Below are 21,728 nucleotides of genomic sequence, written 5' to 3'. Positions count from 1 at the left end.
AGATCGCAGCTAGCAGTCCCATTGTTTTCAACAGGGCTGGCGGCAATAGCACCAGCTCCACTGATGGCAATGGGAGAACTCTGTGATCCTCTGCCGTGGCTGTGACAGCCATGGCAGGTAATTCCCTTCATCCCCCAAAGTGATGCGAGCCTGTTTTCACATGAAAGCGCCTGACATCCACAGGGCTTTCACATGGATGTTGAGGGCGATATCGCACTTGCCAGTGTGACACTAGCCTTAAGGTGCCTTTACACTGGCGAGGAAAAATGTGCTAGATTTGTGTGTTGAGAGACGCACAAATATGAAACCCATTCTTTTGAATGGGTTCACTCACATTTGCGATGGTTTTTCTTGTATGGCACCTCGCTGCAGTGGTATGCAGGAAACTAATTGCAGCATGTGATATCGCCCAATGGCAGTCACTAACCTGTGACATATGGCACACAAGGTAGGCCACAGGATAGACTTATTTCCAGCTCCCTGGATCCTGCAAGATGAAGCCTTAAATCTAGTGGTGTAGCTATAGGGGATGCAGAACCAATGGTACCAGAACCAAGCTTGCTCTATAAATACGGCCTCCTGCAGACGGCGGAAATTCCACAGTGGGATTTTACGGGCGAAAATTCTGCGGGCCCACTGCCATAGGATTACATAATGCAATCCTATGCACACAGCTGCGATTTGTGCGTGTGAAAACATGTGCGGGAAAACGAATCGCGGCATGTTCTATTTCTGTGCGGGTCTCGCAGAGGCCAGCATGGAAACGCCACTAGTGACGCGCTGGCTCTGCTCTGCGCATGCGTCGGCTGGGCAGCAGCCAGCACATAGAGTGGAAGAGACGTCGGAGCAGGTGAGCTGCACTGGTCAGAGCAGGTGAGCTGCACTGGTCGGATCCCGCTACGAGAATTCTCGCAACTGGATCCGACCAGCCTTCTGCAGGAGGCTTATGGTAGCAGAACTGAGCTTACTACACAAATACAATACCAGTACAGAGCATGAAACACTCAGGGTACCAGAATCGTGCTTCCTGCATAGCTTTGGTACTGTACCTTTTGTAGTAAGCTTGGTTCTGGTACCATAACAGAGCTCAATGCATAAATGCTTATGAAGTGTTGTGGAGGTGTGTTGTGTGGAACTCGCATGCTCACTTAAAGGAGTTTTCCAGCGAAATGCCACTGATGACCTATCATCAGGATAGGATATTAACAGACAAATGGCTGGAGTCTGTCACTCTGGACTCCGACCAATCAGCTGAGCGGGCACATGCTGTCAGCAATGCAATAACACAGAAGTCGCAGTGGAAGCCTCCGTCCTGTCTTCAGTATAGTGTCCGGCGCTTGTAACTGCAGGCATGGCTCCCGTTGAAATCAGTGGGAGCCGTGCCTGCAGTTATAGGCACCAGCCACTCTAAGGAAGTTGGCGTGGAGGCTTCTGCTCCGACCTTTTGTATTTGGAGCATTAGTCTCTGCTCCGACCTTCCATGTAGTGGGTCGGCACTTGTAATTGCAGGCACAGCTCCCATTGATTTCAATGAGAGCCTTGCCTGCAGTTAAAAGCACTGGCCACTACACTGAGGTCGACATGGAGGTTTCCGCTCCGACCTCCGGTGTTGCGGTGCTGACAGCATGCGCCCGCTCAGCTGATCAGTCGGTGTCACTGGGCAGGGGGTTGGACCTGAAGACCCTGGATAACCCTTCAAACTCTACCATTCTATGATTCTGGCCAATCAACTATTGATGACCTATCCTGAGAAGTAATCAATAGTATTTCCCTAGAAAACCCCTTTAAGTGAGCATGCAAGTTCCAAGCAACACACCTCCCTCAACACTTCATAAGTATACAGTGAGCTCTGTACCTTTTTGTAAAAAGCTTTTGTTTTGGTACCATATCTATGCAGTAAGCACGATTCTGGCACCTTGAGTGTTGCATTCTCTGTACTAGTATCATACTTGTGTAGTCAGCTCAGTTCTGTTACCATATTTATAGAGTAAGATGGATTCTGGTACTATATCTATGTAGTAAGCCTGTTTCTGGTACCATATCTGTCTTAAGAAACCTCAGATCCTTTTAAACCTTCATATTGTTGGAGGCCTACCTTCTTCATACCACCCAGGGCACATAGAATGTGCCAATAAGGGTTGGTTTGCATCTGCATTAGGGATTTCAGCCTCTGTTCAATTTCTGGAATTAAAATAGAATTAAATGCTTCCTCTTTTCACCAATGATAATGTGTTTTAAAAAACCACTTTGGGGGTTGTGGATTACTTAAAGCATCAAGAATTCACTAAGAAAGCCTAATTCTAAAAAGGGTTAGTGGTGCCTGGGTAAAAATATACAAAAGGACATTTTTCAAAAGGGTAAGGAGCAAACAAATACACACAGCAGTATGAAAATAAAAAGGCATAAGAGAATAGAAAGTCAGTCTATGACGTTGTTTCAAATAGTCCTGGGCGAGGAGTATGTGGTAAGATGGACAGTCCTGTATTGATGCAACTCTTGGTTGTGAAAATAGGGGGAAGATCTTCCTTCTAGTTTTAGTCCATTTGGGTCCCACCTCTGCTGTTGCCCTTATGATCTGACCGAAGGCTGGCTAAGTGGATATGCAGGTCTGCCAGATGAAAACCCAATTTAATATTTTGGCCGCGGTTCCCTAGGAGGCACTCCAATAGGGAAGCTATGGCTGCCTTATTTCATATCACGACTTTACCTACACGTGGATACCAGACATCGTATGTGACAGATGATTAGGTTGGCAGGTATGCGATTCCAAATTTGCTTGTGACACAATACACGCATCTTAACAACTGACAGTATTTGTGTCTTGGGTCTCCCTCACACAGGCGTTCGGCAAAGTGCTGCAATTTTGATTGTGCCGATTTGCCGTGATTTATTTTGTGGCAGACCCTTGCTTTTAGCACTGCCCGTCATTGAGGTGCACTAAATGCCGAAAAATAGAACAGTCTCTGCTCAAAAGCACCACGATAAAGTGCCTGTCTGAGAGGCTCCATTGAAAACAATGGGAGTGTTATACTCCAGCGCTGAAAAAACGCCTGTGTGAGGGAGGCCTTACAGATGGCTTTCTCAGACACAGAGAGAATAGTCTTCACAAAGAAGATGGGTGCATGTAACACATTTATTGTATACATCATTAATGATCACTTACATGCAAAGACCATCTTTCATACCATTGAAAGATTGACAGTTCTAGGGATCATCTTGCATAAAGTGCTGATGGACATTAATGCCCACTAGCACTTTATTAGCTTCACTTGAATGTAAATGAGCTTCCTACAGAACACACCAGGTGGTCTGAGCTCTGCAATCAGCTGAATACAAAGGAGTTGACAGCCCATGCAAGAACAATGTAATCAGCTGCTCCAGTGCAGAATACAGTGTGCAGTCTGTTATCTACTCTCCAGCTGAAGGATGGATTTTAAGCTCACCTTAAAATCCCTGTTCAGCCGAAGAGTGAACGATGGTAGCATTTACACACGATTATCACTCATATGCCATCATTTGAACGAATTTTGAGCAATGATCATTGCGTGTAAATAGGGCTTTAGTCCAAGACCCTTCACCTGCTCTGATTAACTAGTGCTGACCAGTCAGTACAGCATGTAGTGTCTACATTGAGTTCCTACATTGAGATCTGCGACGAAATCCACAGCAATTCAGCAAACAAAACCGGCTGCATGCGAACGCACCCCTAGACTACTGATGCACACTATGTAGCGGCCACCAGCCACGTGATGCGACTGTGTGAAAGTGGCCTATAACAGTGATGGCGAATCTTTTAGAGACAGAGTGCCCAAACTGCAATCCAAAACCCACATATTTATGGTGCCAACATGTTGGGGAGCGGGGCTGGAATATGGCATCAGCTCCCATAGACTCGTATAGGAGCTGATGGAAATGGGAGGTGGAAGGGATTTTTACAGCAGCTCTGCATAATAACCTTCCCCTTTCCGCCCCCTCCTGGCTGTTGGAATAATGTTCAAACTGGCCATATATGTTCCGTGATGCCAGGTGATTGACAAATCTGTTCCAAGAAAAGTGAATCTTTCTGGGAACAGGAAACATTCTCTCAAATTGTTTCTTTATTGAGCAATATTTCTTTCTTTGAAAGAACATCCCCAGAAAGATTTTCCTTGAAACACTTGTTTAAACTTTTTGTCCACTAGCTGACTTGTTTTCAGATTAATTGTTTTTGCCAACAGATGAAAAACCATTAATTCATTGTTAAATTTCATCCAATATACTATTACTTTGGTTAAAATTGTCCCTTTTCATCAAACTCTAGTCTGTATGGGCATCTTAAAAAGTTCTAAACTCCTCACATGTCTATTTACTTGTTTTAAGAGGGAATGTGTTATCAAAAGAGGACCTATTATATAAAATTTTTATGTTTAACCCACCCACCTTCGGTCAATCTGTATTTGAAAAGAAGAGAAAAATCCAGCATTTTTCACTGACCAGAGCCTGAGAGAACTGAGCTTTTTAAAAATTGATGATTTATGAGCAAATGTATTGTTTTGCGATTTCAATCACCTCGACATAGGATTCCTGAGATGGGAAAATGCCTTTCAGTTCATTAGGTCCATCTCATAACTATCAGTATATAGCTCTTGGTTCATTATTCATATGACCAGCTTAAATGTGCCGAAATGGGCTAAGCTTTCGTGGCTGAAAATATGATTATCAATAGTCTTGTATTAAAAAAAGACAAAGGAGTTCTAGAAGTGCTAGAATTCTTTGTGAGCTTTGAAGGGTTGGTCTCCCCCCCCCCCCCCCCCCCCCCTTAACTTTTTCATCTGACTTTAAGCATGGTTTCTCCTCAAACTTAACGTTCTCTAGCTTGCATGTGGCAGACCGTCCTCTAAGGCTTAATCTGTGTCTTATTTAACGGGAGGTAGTTATAGGACAGCGGCACCTGGACATAACCACACCATACACATCTGTGTGACCAGGAGGACTGTGGTGACCGTGCATGTAGTAGAATTATATTTGTAGCTGGAATATGAAAATGAATGCTACTTGACAGAAGGTGGCAGCAAATACTGACAGCAGAACCAGTTAGATGGACAACATCCTAACTTGCCAGTACAGGATTTCTAAGTGATGTGATGCTAGTTACACTGCAGGCTAAAGTTTAGGAAGTTTGTTTGAAATGTTATGTACAAGGGCCTATTATTAAGCATTCAGTATTAGAGTAGGGTACTAGGGCCCATTGGTAAAATGTATGCAGGGGGTCCACAGTACAGCTACATGCAAGTTTTACCTGACCCCTGTATACAAATTCCCAGCCACTGAATTCTCCATACGCATCATGGAAAGCTGGCTATGTTTGTGGAACACAAGTATATGGAGAACCAGAGGCATAGCTAAAGGCTCATGGGCCGAGTCAAAAGTTTATCTTGCGTCCCCTAACTTCTCTTAAACCCCTTAACACAGAGGCGTAACTTGAAGCTTCTGGACCCCAATGCAAAACCTGTAACAGGGCCCCCAACTATAATGCTTTATCCATAGTACTGGGCTCCCTATATGGAGAAGAGGCCTTATGGGCCGCCTAAGGCTCCTGACCTGGGTGCAACCGCATCCCCTATAGTTCTGCCAGTGTAGAGAATACTGCAGGTGAGAATAAGTGGATCCCCATTCACCTGATAGGTGACATTTATAGCCTATCCTGTAAGAAGGGAGATCACATGTAACGGACACAGCCAGGCTGAAGATGGGCCAACATGCTTTTTTCAAACTGCCCTTTAATGTCTATGTAGTTTTGCAGGTGAACAGCATTTTTGCCTAGAAAACTGTGGCTGTTTGAAAACCATATTGACTTGCTGTAAAACAATGTATGGTTTGCATCTAAGCTCATCCTTAAAGGGGTCGTACTATCTCTGGGACAACCCTTCCCTGTGCGGTAACCCAACTGTCATATATTTGCCTCTCCCCTCTCCTGCTGTGCCCTGTGATGCTCTGTCCCCACTCCAGTCCATGCTTACAGCTATAGCCCCGCCCTATTTACGGGAGGTCACAGGCTGCAGCCAATAACATAGCTCGGCAATTAAAGGGGTTGTCCGAGTTGTAGGTTCTCTGGGTTTTCAGCCGGGAGTTGTAGTTTCCTGTGGAAAGGGAAGAGATGGCCGGAACCTGAAAAGGAATGGATTTAAACTACCTAGTAGGAGAGGGGGCACACTTTTCTGTAGTAGCCTGCTGCCTGACCTTTGCTGTAGACTGCTTCTATCTTGGGGTCCTCTGTCTGCTGCCTGGCTCTTGCCTTGGATTAGTGGCCCTCTGAGCTCTGTGAGATGGTAATATATGCTCAATGCCAGGCTGCAGACAGCAGAAAGATTCAAGATTTTTTTTTTTGGGGGGGGGGGGGGGGGGGGGGGTTGTAACATCAAGAAGACAGAGCTCAATCGGTAGGAAGGGAGAATACTGGCTGGTCAGTGCACCTAAATGGCATCTCAGCCAATGTATCTATAAACTACCTGGTTTATTATATAAAGCATGCAACAACTTGGCCAAACTGTAGTGTAAGTGAGTGGGAGGACTGGAGGCCACTCCTGCTTGTGGTACAGTGGGGAAATCAGCTGTTACCCTTCTGGGACAGTTCTCTCTTCTATACAGGGAGCCCAGTACTATGAATAAAACATTATAGTTGGGGGTCTTGTTACAGGTTTGGGGCCCAGGAGCTTCAAGTTTTGCCTCTGGGTAAAGAGAAGTTAAGGGGGAGGGGGCAAGACAAACTCTTGCACTCGGCCCATGAGCCTTTAGCTATGCCCCTGGACTTTGCAGGCAACATGCATATAAAACTTATATTTAACAATTGTTCCATTTTTCTCTTTATACAGACAACAAAAGTTTGTATCTACTACCTTTCTTGCCACTTCCAGTCTTTCCAGAGACTTGCTTTTAATTGTGTTTTGGATTCTGGGTTGGCCAGGACACTAGCAGCATCTTTATTTCATCTTCACACTAGGGCTAGTATCTTTATTAATTATTTTGGAATGGAAAGGAAAAAAAAAAAATTACCTAAGGCCGCCTGTCTACGTGCGGGTTTGAATTGCATTCCCCGCGGCGATAATCCGGCCGTGGGGAACGCAGTGAACGCTATCCTTGTGATTCTCCACGGTCAGCCTATCTGTCAAGCTGACAGCAGAGATCAGTCTGCCGTCTCCTGCTCCCAGGCGTCAGCTCCTGCAGCGGAGATCCGCCATGGGATACCGCAACCCTCGTGGACTGGCAGCCCCTGCACACGGGCGGAAATTCTGCAGTGGGAATTTCCACCCGTGCCCGCATGCATAGGACTGCATTGCAAAATGCAATCCTATGCACACAGCCGCAATTTGTCCGCGTGAAAACAAACGTGGGGAAACAGATTGCGGCATGATCTATTTCTGTGTGGGTCTCGCAGGGGCCCACACAGAAATATCAGTAGTGCCGGGCTGGCTCCGCTCTTCACATGCACTGGCCGGCGCATAGCAGAAAACAGAAGATGCCAGGAGCGGGTGAGACACAGGCCTCTGCAGCGGTACGGGTCTGCATCCCGCTGCGGGATTTCTTGCAGGATTCGACCTGGCCGTCTGCAGGCGGCCTAAGGCTACTTGTTGGGAGATTTGATTGGCACCCATACCTGAGATATCCATGTGCAATGCCAGATGTTGTGTGCTTCATACTGGAGCAGACTGGTATTAGAATTTGGAGTACCAAAATGGTTCACAACTAAAGAAAACATGCGGGGAAAAAAGGGGTGAACAAAGAAAAAGCCACACAAACTCTTGTAAAGCACATGAAGATCATGGCTTTTTCCCCCTCATAAGCTTAATAAAGTGTGTGTGTGTGTGTGTGTGTGTCCTAAAGCTGTTTTCCCACAAACTGAAACTTATCACCTTTTGCACTGGATAGGTGATAAATATTCATTGCTAGTGGTCTTGCTGCTTGTCTTGTGTGCTCCAATAGTACGGTGGGGTGGTTAGGCATGTGCCCTGCTGCCTTATTCAATGCCTATGGGATTGATAGAGATAATGAATGGAACAGCAGGCTATAAGCTCCACTACCGCTTCATTCACTCTCCTCCTTACTGCACCAATGGGGTGTTTGGGTCCAGCAGTGGGACCCCCAAGCAATCTGACACTTCTCACCTGTACTGTGTATAGCTGATAAATCAATTCCAGGAGGACCACTTTAAGTGGTCAAATAGGAGTTTCTAGATTCTACAAAAACCAGAAACTAGTTCTGATTTACTCAAATGCAGCTGTTTAATTATATAAAATGCTATTTAGCTGTCATTTTAGGGGCTTTAAGAACATTCAATTTTTATGCAAGTGATGTTGGGTAGTCTAGAGAAGCTGGAAGTCTGGATCCTGTTTAAGTTGTTTGTTAGTTCAGTCGCTTCCAAATCTTCATGACCTCGTGGACCAGCCCACGCCAGAGCTTCTTGTCAGCTGTCGCCACCCCAACTCCCCCAAGGTGCAGTCCGTCACCTGAAGGAGCTCATCCATCCATCTTGCCCTTGGTTGGCCCCTCTTTTTGCCTTCCACTTTCCCCAACATCAGCATCTCCAAGGTATCCTGTCTTCTCATTACGTGGCCAAAGTACTTTATTATTGCCTTTAATAGCCTTCCCTTCAGTGAGCAGTCTGGCTTTATTACCTTGAGTATGGACTGGTTTGATCTTCTTGAGGTCCAAGGCACACTCAGAAGTTTCCTCCAACACCACAGTTCAAAATAGTCTATTTTTCTTCGCTCAGCCTTCCTTATGGTCCAGCTCTCACATCCATAGGTCACTATGTGGACCTTGTCAGTGTAATGTCTCTGCTCTTAACTATTTTATTGAGATCGGTCATTGCTCTCCTCCCAAGACATAAACGTCTTCTGATTTCCTGTCTGCAGTCCGCGTCTGCAGTAATCTTTGCACCTAGAAATATGAAGTCTGTCACTGCCTCCACGTTTTCTCCCTCTACTTGCCAGTTGTCAATCAATCTGGTTGCCATAATCTTGGTGTTTTTGATGTTTAACTGCAACCCAGCTTTTGCTAAGGCTCCTCAGCTCCTCCTCGCTTTCAGTCATCAAAGTTGTATCATCTGCATATCTAAAATTGATGATTCTTCCAGCATTTCCCCCCTTCTCCAGCCTTGGATTCATCAAGCCCCGCTCGTTGCATGATGTGTTCTGCATACAAGTAGAATAGGTAGGGGGAGAGTATACACCTCTGCCGTACTCCTTTCCCAATCTGAAACCAATCTGTTGTTCCATGGTCTGTTCTTACCGATGCTACTTGGTCATTATACAGATTCCTCAGTATCCCCATACCACCAAGAACTTGTTTAACAGTAGCAGAGAAAAAAAATCTTTCTGTCCAAAAAAGATTGCAAAATATGAACAGCCCTAATATAGCGTTCGAGGAAGATCCAGATGATGTCATGGTTGTGTAAATGCTCATTGTTAGATTCTTCTGATTGTGTATCGGGATTATAGCTGTCTAGACCAATATATTGTTACCGGACCCACTTCCTCATACCACATTAGAAAATGACTTAACCTCTCTTTTATGTAAGAAATTTAGGAATTTGAGAAAATCCTGGATAATGAGTTTGGGGTTTACTCAAAGTCGATCAAAGGTTCATTAAAAGAAATCTAACCTCTTGCATTGTATTAGATTCCAGAGCTGCTGATATACATTGTGTTTCACCTGTTGTATCTAGAAAGTATTTGTGGGGACGTCTTACAATCTAGAAATTTGCTTTCTGTCTGGGATGATGTAGTGAATCCTGCATTGAGCAGGGGGTTGGACATGATGACCCTGGAGGTCCCTTCCAACTCTGTCAAGTCACAAAGTTGGAGACTTGCTGAAGTAAGGCTGTACTTGCATAAAGAAAACCAAGTGTGAATGTAGTGTAAGAAAGTATTACATGGGCAAGCGCGATATTGTTCTGAGAAACTGGGGCCAATATTGTGCTTGTAAACTCAGGATTCTGGATGCAAGAGCAATGCACTCTTACTTAAACGCATTGCCTTGCATCTATGTAGTAGTTTTCACATGTGCAGAGATCACATGCTTCCAATAGATGTAAATGGTAAAAATTGCAGTTTCATTGCATTCTAGTGAGATGCAATTATTATAATTGATGATAAGCAATCACCCAAAGATGGGACCAGCAGCGATTCTTACTGCGAGCAAAAACCTTTCATGTGAATAAGCACATTGAAAGAAATGTGTTAACACGTGCTAGTTTTGTCCACTTTGATATCCAACCTAATTTGTGCGTGAAACTTGCCAGGACGCAGGCAAGAGTCTGTATATTGTGAGGAGATGATGTAGACATTTGTACTAATGTCAAAGTATACTTCTTAAATGTTCTATTCACAAGAATGCAGCCACACAAACAGCGCAGGCCTAATACTAGGCAAGTGTTCAGATGAAGAATTTGTAACCTAGTAGACTCATAAACTACATTATGTGGCTGAAAAGTGGGGACATGGGGAGTCTAGGGAGCTGTCTGATACTTACAGGGCACCCTGTTCCAGTGCCAAAATTAGGGGGACACAGCGATGGAATGGGGCATCTATTAAGTATGAAACTCAGCTCCCCGGAGTCCCCATTCCCTCCCTTTTTGGGCCTCCTAACATAGTTATTTGATATTGTGCTACCATCTACCTAGCATCAGGGGCGTAACTATAGAGGGTGCAGGGGATGCAGTTGCACCTGGGCCCAGGAGCCTTAGGGGGCCTATAAGGCCCCTCTCCTCCATATAGGGAGCCCAGTACTATGAATAAAGCATTAGAGTTAGGGGCCCTGTTAGAGGTTTTTCATTGGGGCCTAGAAGGTTCACGTTATGTATCTGTGCAGCATGCTTTAGGTATGGGTACGGGTACAGATACAGATAGAGGGGGGGGGGGCAGCTCACCTTTTGCATCAGGGCCCCTGAGCCTTTACTTAGGCCCCTGCCTAGCATGATATATAGGGTTTTGCAGAGAAGTCCTTTCCATGGAGGAAGGAAAGGTCTGTGGGTCTACAAATAAGAGAAGTTGTAGGGTCATCTGGCACAACCACCTCTATATAGTTATGCAGAAACTTATGGATCTCCTCCCAGTAGCCTCTCTGTAAGCAGTTCCTTACATTTGGGACACAGATCAAGAAATAGTTTTAAATTAACTAATCCTGGTGGTAGTTAAGTAGACTCTATCAACTATACCTGGGATAATCTCACTGTAGTTTAGGGATACCTGCTTGGGAGGAGACCACGCCAGTAACTATTTTGTCTGTAAGGTGTCCCACCATAGATTCCCATGAAAATCTATGCAGATTGTGTAAAATTTTTTTTTTTTTTTTTTCCTCCCTTCCATTTTGGAGGAAGAGTAGCTTCATGTAGAGGCCTGAACTGCTTTCCTACTTGCTGGCCCCAACAAGTAGTTTAGGGATAATGTGTTACAGGTAAGCTCATTCCAAGACAGCACTGTTTGAATAGTGCGTCTAAGTTATAGAAATGGCAGGTGGAAGTCAGTAAGGAAAATCTTCTTTGAGGTATGCCATGGGAGATGGTGAGCTCTCCTTCAATGGAGGTCTCCAAACAGGCTGAACAGACAGCTGTCTGGGATGATTTAGTGATCCTGTACTGAGCAGGAGGTTGGACCCGATGACCCTTCCAACTCTGGTCCAATCTTTCCAATACATGGAATCATAGAATACTCAACCAAAAGGTGGACTTTTTTTCTTTTTTTTTCTAGGGAGCTGCAAGATTGCAGCCTCAGAGGGTACCCGTATACCTAGTGGAAGGATATAAGATTTGGATCCGTTGAGTTGGAGGCCTGAGTAAGACCCGAACTTGATAAGTTGAAGAATGAGGAATCGGATTGATCTGAATGCACCAGGTATAATAACAGAACATGTCATCAGCATTTGGGCTGTCTGGCTCCATCAAAGGCCCCTTGTGACAGGCCCTCTACATTCAAGGAACATCTAAGGAGTTGTGCTTGGGGTTCAACATGGAGTGCCTAAATTAGTGGAGTAATGCAACAGCCATGAAGGGTACTATGACTCAAAAGGCAGGATTGGAATAGGAAATTAACCATGACCAATGCCTTAGTAAAGTAATAAAGGAGGCATACATATTTTCATAACTTCTGCTGGACAAACCACACTTATCAAGAACATCCCACAAGTTTTCTCATGTAGTGCAGGTTTTTAATCCCCTGCATGTCAATTTATGCTGTAGATTTTACAGCTTCTGATTGGCAGGGTGAAATCCATGGCAGGTCCACATGTAAGACCTGAAAAGATATGCTGCGGATAATGCTTCCCATGTGGGTGTACCCTTTAAGGGTACACCTCAATTTCCTTTTATTAGCTATGTGTATGCAGTTGCACAAAAGTAGAATGTTCGTAGAATGCTGATAGCTTGTACAAGAGTAATCATGCAATTACATTTTTTTAAAAAGCTACTTTTTAAGCCCAAGGGGAAGATAAATCTAATGCTTAGCAAGTTGGAAGAAAAAAGTAATTGACCAGTTGTATAAATGTGTCATATCAAAATCTTAGAGTGGCAGGTGCTCTCCTTTTGGAGGTGGGAGTTGCATATGGCACCTATGCCATCCAAATGGATTATCTGGACTATTGATTTTAAAGGGTAAATGTTTTAATTTTTTTTTTTTTTTTTGTGTACCCCATTTTCTGTGGGATGTGATTAAAACTGGCGTCATGACTGCCTTTTTGCATCTTTGTGTTTAAAAAAAAAAAAAATGCATTGCACACTTATGCAACACGGACTTGAAGAAAAATCTCAGACAGATTGAAAAGGTATGTTTTTCATGGGCCAAATGTGCATGTGTGAATGAGCCCTTACAGACACTAGGCTCTCTAGATCAGGGATGCACCACTCGATCCTCAAGGGACCCCAACAGGTCATCTTTTCTGGATATTGTGTAGTAAGAACACCTGTAGCAGTGTCTGAGGCACCAGCCATAATTCACCTGTGCAATACTGAGGTAATCCTGAAAACATGACCTGTTAGGAATCCTGTGGACTGGAGTGGTGCGCATCTGCTCTAAAAGAATACCAATGGCAGGCATAGAAGTAGTCACTTGTCTTCTGACAGGTGCTGCTGCAAAGGGCTACCTGATGCAGCACGGGAGTGAAGGAATGGGGAGAGGTCAGTATAGTTGTAAAATGCCTGTGTATGATGGATATGTCTGCTTGTGTAAAGGTGCCTTTAGATGAAACGACTATCGTCCAAATGAGCGACAGTGAATCGCTCGGTTGATCACAAGCCAACAACTGAACAAGAATCATTTGTTTTTCGATAGTCTAAAGGAGTATTCATTCCCTGTATAAGCAAATGTGAAAGACTGAATTAGACTGGTTGTTATGCCTGCATAAAATAGACAGGCAGACATATCGTTGGCTCGTTCAAACGGGCTGCATGAGGGCGAACAAGCTAGTGATGATGGAGTTGCTCAATAAGAATCTGCTCACCTCAAAAGGAGCCAGCGCTATATCCCTTTTTTTTAGGAGTCTGGCTGCACACATTGCTATATTCTCATGCAGTAGGAGTTCAGTGCTCCAGTATGTCTTAGGAATCTCTTGTGCCTACAATATTTGTGTAAAACATCTCAGAATCTTCTCACTATCTGTGCATTGAGAGCACATTTACCATATTTTTCTTATTTACATTAAAAGGTTTTTGAAGGATATAGACTGCGCTGTAAACTGCTTTGAAGCCATATCTTGTCAAAGGATCAGTCAGAAAACAAACTTTTGAGTCAAATTCTGCATATGGCATGGACATTCTAGAGTAATACAGCACTATTATAGAGTTGATGTAATTGTATGAATGGATCTTAATTAGAGATGAGCGAGCACCAAAATGCTCGTTACTCGAGACGAATTTTTCGCGATGCTCGAGGGTTCGTTTCGAGTAACGAACCCCATTGAAGTCAATGGGCGACTCGAGCATTTTTGTATATCGCCGATGCTCGCTAAGGTTTTCATTTGTGAAAATCGGGGCAATTCAAGAAAGTGATGGGAACGACACAGCAACGGATAGGGCAGGCGAGGGGCTACATGTTGGGCTGCTTCTCAAGTTCACAGGTCCCACTATTAAGCCACAATAGCAGCAAGAGTGCCCCCCCCCCCCCTCCCAACAATTTTTACTTCTGAAAAGCCCTCATTAGCAATGCATACCTTAGCTAAGCACCACACTACCTCCGACAAAGCACAATCACTGCCTGCATGACACTCCGCTGCCACTTCTCCTGGGTTACATGCTGCCAATCCCCCCCCCCCCCCCACACGACCCAGTGTCCACAGCGCACACCAAACTGTCCCTGCCCAGCCTTCAGCTGCCCTCATGCCACGCCACACATGTCTATTTATAAGTGCGTCTGCCACAGGAAAAGCAGGCACACACTGCAGAGGGTTGGCACGGCTAGGCAGCGACCCTCTTTAAAAGGGGCGGGGCGATAGCCCACAATGCTCTACAGAAGCAATGAGAAATCCAATCCTGTGCCACCTCCATCTGGAGCTGCACACGTGGGCATAGCAATGGGGAACCTATGTGCCACACACTATTCATTCTGTCAAGGTGTCTGCATGCCCCAGTCAGACCGCGTTTTTTTATAAATAGTCACAGGCAGGTACAACTCTGCAATGGGAATTCCGTGTGCACCCACAGCATGGGTGGCTCCCTGGAACCCACCGGCGGTACATAATACTACCTCAGCTGTGATAGGCAATGCAATGGGATATTTTTGTCATGTTTAATGCAGGTGGGCTTCGGCCCACACTGCATGCCCCAGTCAGACTGGGGTTCTTTAGAAGTGGAAACAGATGCATTTACAACTCCCTGTGGACCCACAGCATGGGTGGCTCCCTGGAACCCACCGGCGGTACATACATATATCCCATTGCATTGCCCAACACAGCGGATGTAACGTCAGCTGTAATGCAGGTGGGCTAAAAATTCATTTGATTACACTGTAGGCGAGGGCCCACAAATTGCTGTATGAACAGTACTAATGTACATCAGAAAAATTGGCCATGGCCAACCAAGAGGGCAGGTGAAACCCATTATCGCTTTGGTTAATGTGGCTTAATTGGTAACTACGCCAGGAGGCAGCCCAGTTAAAATAAGAATTGGTGGAGGTGCAAGTTTCAACGCTTTAATGAGCATTGAAACTTATAAAAATTATATGACTGAGCCTTGTGGGCCTAAGAAAAATTGCCCGTTCGGCGTGATTACGTGAGGTTTCAGGAGGAGGAGCAGGAGGAATATTATACACAGATTGATGAAGCGAAAAGGTCCCCGTTTTTGATGGGGATACAGAACGATGCTTCCATCCGCGGGTGCAGCCTACCTATTGCTTAGGTATCGCTGCTGTCCGCTGGTGGAGAAGAGAAGTCTGGGGAAATCCAGGCTTTGTTCATCTTGATGAGTGTTAGCCTGTCGGCACTGTCGGTTGACAGGCGGGTACGCTTATCTGTGATGATTCCCCCAGCCGCACTAAACACCCTCTCCGACAAGACGCTAGCCGCAGGACAAGCAAGCACCTCCAGGGCATACAGTGCGAGTTCAGGCCACGTGTCCAGCTTCGACACCCAGTAGTTGTAGGGGGCAGAGGCGTCACGGAGGACGGTCATGCGATCGGCTACGTACTCCCTCACCATCCTTTTACAGTGCTCCCGCCGACTCAGCCGTGACTGGGGAGCGGTGACAGTCTTGCTGGGGAGCCATAAAGCTGTCAAGGGCCTTAGAGAGTGTTGGCCTGCCTGTGCTGTACATGCTGCCTGATATCCGCCCCTCCCCTGCTACCTGGCCCTCGGAACTGCGCCTTCGGCCACTAGCGCTGTCGGATGGGAATTTTACCATCAGTTTGTCCGCCAGGGTCCTGTGGTATAGCAACACTCTCTAACCCCTTTCCTCTTCGGGTATGAGAGTGGAAAGGTTCTCCTTATACCGTGGGTCGAGCAGTGTACACCCAGTAATCCGTAGTGGCCAGAATGCGTGTAACGCGAGGGTCACGAGAAAGGCATCCTAACATGAAGCCAGCCATGTGTGCCAGGGTACCTGTACGCAACACATGGCTGTCCTCACTAGGAAGATCACTTTCAGGATCCTCCTCCTCCTCCTCCTCCTGCTGGCGACGTGCTGCTGACACATCTTGATTGCGAGACAGAGGTTGCGGAGGAGGAGGAGGGTGGTTTAGTGGAGGAAGCATACACCGCCGCAGATACCACAACAGAGCTGTGGTCCGCAATTCTGGGGGTGGGTAGGACGTGGGCGGTCCCAGGCTCTGACTCTGTCCCAGCCTCCACTAAATTCACCCAATGTGCCGTCAGGGAGATATAGTGGCCCTGCCCGCCTGTGCTTGTCCACGTGTCCGTTGTTAAGTGGACCTTGGCAGTAACCGCGTTGGTGAGGGCGCGTACAATGTTGCGGGAGACGTGGTCGTGCAGGGCTGGGACGGCACATCGGGAAAAGTAGTGGCGACTGGGAACTGAGTAGCGCGGGGCCGCCGCCGCCATCATACTTTTGAAGGACTCCGTTTCCACAACCCTATACGGCAGCATCTCCAGGCTGATAAATTTGGCTACGTGCACGTTTAACGCTTGAGCGTGCAGGTGCGTGGCAGCGTACTTGCTCTTGCGCTCAAACACTTGCGCTAGCGACGGCTGGACGCTGCGCTTACAGACATTGCTGGATGGGGCCGAGGACAGCGGAGGTGAGGGTGTGAGTGCAGGCCAGGAGACGGTAGTGCCTGTGTCCTCAGAGGGGGGTTGGATCTCAGTGGCAGGTTGGGGCACAGGGGGAGAGACAGCGGTGCAAACCGGAGGCGGTGAACGGCCTTCGTCCCACCTTGTGGGGTGCTTGGCCATCATATGTCTGCGCATGCTGGTGGTGGTGAGGCTGCTGGTGGTGGCTCCCCGGCTGATCTTGGCGCGACAAAGGTTGCACACCACTGTTCGTCGGTCGTCTGCACTCTTAGTGAAAAACTGCCAGACCTTTGAGCACCTCGGCCTCTGCAGGGTGGCATGGCGCGAGGGGGCGCTTTGGGAAACAGTTGGTGGATTATTCGGTCTGGCCCTGCCTCTACCCCTGGACACTGCACTGCCTCTTGCAACCTGCCCTGCTGCTGCCCTTGCCTCCCCCTCTGAAGATCTGTCCTCAGTAGGCGTAGCAAACCAGGTGGGGTCAGTCACCTCATTGTCCTGCTCTTCCTCAGAATCCTCGGTGCGCTCCTCCCTCGGACTTAATGCCCTTACTACTACCTCACTGAAAGACAACTGTGTCTCATCGTCATCGTCCTCCTCACCCACTGAAAGGTCTTGAGACAGTTGCCGGAAGTCCCCAGCCTCATCCCCCGGACCCCGGGAACTTTGCAATGGTTGGGCATCGGTCACGATAAACTCCTCTGGTGGGAGAGGAACCATTGCTGCCCAATCTGAGCAGGGGCCCGAGAACCGTTCCTGGGAGTCTGCCCGCTCCTCAGAATGTCTTATTTTCATGGAGTGAGGAGGCTGGGAGGAAGGAGGAGCAGCAGCCAGAGGATTCTGAGTTGCAGCAGTGGACGGCGCAGAACTGTGGGTGGACGATAGGTTGCTCGAAGCACTTTCTGCCATCCACGACATGACCTGCTCACACTGCTCATTTTCTAATAAGGGTCTACCGCGTGGACCCATTAAATGTGCTATGAATGTGGGGACGCCAGAAACGTGCCTCTCTCCTAATCCCGCAGCAGTCGGCTGCGATACACCAGGATCAGGAGCTCGGCCTGTGCCCACACCCGGACTAGGGCCTCCGCGTCCTCTAGGCCTACCCCTACCCCTCAGCATGCTGTATTACCAGGAATGCAGAAACACAACACTGTAATTAAATGTGCCACTTATTGGCCTGTGGTTGGAGGCTGACTTCGCTTACGGAACGGCAGGAAATAATTTGGCGCAAGCCTGCTGTAACAGCTGGCTGCGTATTTATTTGGAGAACTACTACCCCCAGCACACACGGACCCAGAACACTGAGCAGAGTGACAGGCAGGCCAAAGATTTTTTTTCAAATCCTTTTTTCAAAAGGACCACTGCGTATATTCAATCTATATATGTCTTCTGGCCCTGGACTGTGTGACGGAACTGCAGTGTTGCACTGTTATTAACTGCAACAGAGCGGTGATTTCAGAGCCAGGAAATAATTTGGAGCAAGCCTGCTGTAATACTTAGCTGGCTGCGTATTTATTTGGAGAACTACTACCCCCAGCAGACACAGACCCAGAACACTGAGCAGAGTGACAGGCAGGCCAAATAGATTTTTTTTTTTTTAAATATTTTTTTCTAAAGGACCACTGCGTATATTCAAGCTATAATATGTCTTCTGGCCCTGCCTACACAATTCTATCCCTGGAGTATTACTGCAGGGCGCAATGCTCTGCACGGCCGATATACCAAAAAAAAGAAATGTGCAACACTGCTAAAAGCAGCCTCCACACTACTGCACACGGTTAGATGTGGCCCTAAGAAGGACCGTTGGGGTTCTTGAAGCCTACACTAACTCCTAACACTCTCCCTACAGCAGCTCCAACACGATACCACTGTCCCTCAGCTATCTCACAACGCATCTGAGGCGAGCCGCGGGAGGGGCTGATTTTTATACTCGGGTGACACCTGATCTCCCCAGCCACTCACTGCAGGGGGGTAGTATAGGGCTTGAACGTCGCAGGGGGAAGTTGTAATGCCTTCCCTGTCTTTCAATTGGCCAGAAAAGCGTGCTAACGTCTCAGAGGAAACTGAAAGTAACCCGAACATCGCGTGGTACTCGTTACGAGTAACGAGCATCTCGAACACTCTAATACTCGAACGAGTATCAAGCTCGGACGAGTACGTTCGCTCATCTCTAATCTTAATGTCTTCCTTCCCACCCTCCCCCACTACCATCCAAAATCTTAATGAATTTAAAGTGACCCATGCTAGCTTTGTTGGCCCTAAGATGCAGGAGGCCAATTGTAAATTACTAGTAATAGGACCTTGTAGTAGCAGTATTTCTGGTGGCACACCACACTCACAGTAGCTTGATTACCACACATGACAAACACAGCTTGGCACCTCACACAGCAGTGACATCACAGGTCCTTCAGCCCACTGGCTCTCTGTGGTGGTGGTAGGTTGTCTTCTGTCAGGACTGCTGGGGTGGGGGGGTTGAGATAGGGCAGACTTGGAAATTGACATGCAGTGGCCAAAGTTTAGTTCTGCAGCATATCGATTTTTATTTCTATTTCCGCTGCAGAGAGGGGGTTAATTCTGCACAGGAATTTGTACTAAATGGTGCGGGGCTGGAGGTGGGCTTTCCGCTGTTGACCTGCCATGCAATGTACACTGTGGACTTTACGCTGCAAATCGGCTCTTGTATAGACCCAATCTAATTGGAAAAGCAAGTCTTTACGCTTGTGTATATATTTACTAAATATGGGGCAGTATAAGGATGCATTCCCGGCATAAATCTTGCGATTTTGCTGCAGCAAAAAACCGCGACGTCTACCGAGGAAGCACTTCTTCAAAATCTGCAGCACTTTGCTGCAGATTTTAGAGCGGCTTGGCCACATGCTTTTCTGTTGTGGCCGGTGCACCCAAAAAAAAAAACCTGCTGAGGAATCCACGCTGCAGTGCCGGATTTGCCGCAACGGATTAGCTGTCCCGTATGGACCAGATTTTTGACAAATCTCATCCGCATGGGTGGCTAAACCCGGGATTAGCGGCCGCAGTGAAATTCCAGATGGAATTTCCACGGCAAATCCTCCCTGTGTGAACCCAGCCTAGAATTCTGCTACAGCATATGGCTTAAATCCCACAATTTTCTATATGTGGGGAGAAAAGTTCTGACTATCCAACTAAAAACCTTAAGACCTGTCAAAAGATGCTCTTAAATTTTAGAATCTTAATGACCTGCCCTTATTAGTAGAGGCCAGTGATTGTATCTTGCCCAATAGACAACCTTCCACTAAATCCGAAGCCCTCAGGTCAAAGGAAATGAGGCAAAATACTGGGCGCACTATATAGACATTTTGAAGTCTGAGCCACGCCTCTATCAGGTCTCGTGTATTTGCTCTACAGCCATTATGAAGAAGTCTAAAGTAAGTCTGCTTATGTATGAATCTCAGTAGCTAGCTGAGCCCCCAAGACTATAAGTAACATTGACATCAATTGTTAAAATTTGAACCTGGTTAAAACTAAACCAAAGTATAAACTTTTACCTCCAGTTCCCCGCTGCATATTCTAGTGTTCCTGCCAATTTTGTGCCTTTTTTTTTTTTTTTTTTTTTTCTTCGTGTATGGCTGTTTTTGTACGATCGTTATATACCATCACTCTTGCTTTACAAATAGTAAATAAGACTTTTTTTTTCTTCTAGGATGAACCGTTTGGTTTATTCACTGGGACCCATGTTCCTTCTTGTTGGACTCTTGCTACCTAACATTGAAGGAAATAAAAAGGTTCGTGGATCTCAAGGTGCCATTCCTCCTCCTGACAAAGGGCAACCTAATGACTCTGAACAAAGCTCGACAAGGCCAGGGACCCAAAGCAGAGGTAAAGGAAAAGGACAAGCTCTGGTAGCTGATGAGGTATTGGAGTCCAGTCAGGAAGCACTACATATTACTGAAAGAAAGTATCTGAAGAGGGACTGGTGTAAGACACAGCCACTCAAGCAAACCATCCATGAGGAAGGATGCAACAAGCGCACCATCCTCAACCGGTTCTGTTATGGGCAGTGCAACTCTTTCTATATTCCCCGACATATCCGCCGGGAGGAAGGATCCTTCCAGTCCTGCTCATTCTGCAAGCCTAAAAAATTCACTACCATGGTGGTTACACTCAACTGTCCTGAGCGCCAGCCACCCACAAAGAAGAAAAGAATAACTCGTGTCAAGCAATGTCGCTGCATCTCTATAGATCTGGACTAGCATCAAACTGGTTATCTTGCACGGCAGACAAACTGATTACATGCTGCATCCATATAGCTGGACTGCTCCCGTGCAGATGGTAGTTTCATGTGTATCAAGCTACACTTTCCTTCTGGACATCAGATAATCTCTTGTCAGAGCTACTTTCTGCCTTCCCAGGCACCCCAACGACAGACTGACTGCCCCAGTAAAGCACAAAGTGCACTCTTACTTGGAGTACAAAAAAAAGCCTGAGTGCAAATTTCCATGTATACTATGTGTATATATCTTATTTATTCACACTTACATGTTTGTGATGCACATAAGGTTAGGGGGATGAAGGTGTTTGTGTGTAATAGTTTTATAACCTAATTGATCTAAGCCAGAGATGATAAATTACGCCAGCACATCATCGTAACAGAAGAGCACATTTGGCTAAACAGTGACTTTTTGACCATTTTTACCACTTATTGAGGCATAATTCCATCAAGTGAAATAAAATTTCTTTAATGAATATTGAAAAATACAAATGCTTCGTTTTTGTTTTTTAAGCCTTAACCAGTTAAAAGGGCTAAACCAAGATCAGAAAGTCCTATAAATTGGGGATAACTTGTAATTAGTGGGGGTCTCACCACTGAGACCCACACCAATCTCAGTCAGGAGTAAAGTGGCCCCCTCCTCCTCAGAGGGGGTTGCTCATCCCCCTGAAGTAACAGCAGAATGAATTAATTGAGTACCAACCGTGCATGCTCAGCGACTGCTTCAATTTTTCAATGGGGCTGACTGAAATTCCTGAGCTCTTGCCGTTCATTC

The 21,728-nt window shown here is 46.3% G+C and overlaps 1 protein-coding gene across 2 annotated transcripts in view; it reads left to right on the top strand.

Moving 5' to 3' along the window:
- The window catches only part of GREM1 (gremlin 1, DAN family BMP antagonist), a 57,630-nt gene extending 36,177 nt beyond the window's left edge, over nucleotides 1-21,453 (top strand). The window contains exons 1-2 of one of the 2 annotated variants that reach the window (XM_066608504.1): nucleotides 11,731-11,870; nucleotides 20,387-21,453. In XM_066608504.1, coding sequence (XP_066464601.1) covers nucleotides 20,388-20,936 — 549 coding nt within the window. In that variant the 5' untranslated portion in view covers nucleotides 11,731-11,870; nucleotide 20,387 and the 3' untranslated portion in view covers nucleotides 20,937-21,453. Of the gene's footprint in view, nucleotides 1-11,730; nucleotides 11,871-20,386 lie in introns of those variants that run through there. The other variant, XM_066608505.1, reaches the window with a different exon arrangement.
- Nucleotides 21,454-21,728: the final 275 nt, after the last annotated feature.

Source organism: Eleutherodactylus coqui, chromosome 6 (genome assembly GCF_035609145.1).
Source record: "Eleutherodactylus coqui strain aEleCoq1 chromosome 6, aEleCoq1.hap1, whole genome shotgun sequence".
Taxonomy (NCBI): domain Eukaryota; kingdom Metazoa; phylum Chordata; class Amphibia; order Anura; family Eleutherodactylidae; genus Eleutherodactylus; species Eleutherodactylus coqui.
The sequence above is the reverse complement of the archived record's forward strand: the minus strand, read 5'-3'. Positions and strand labels throughout refer to the sequence as shown.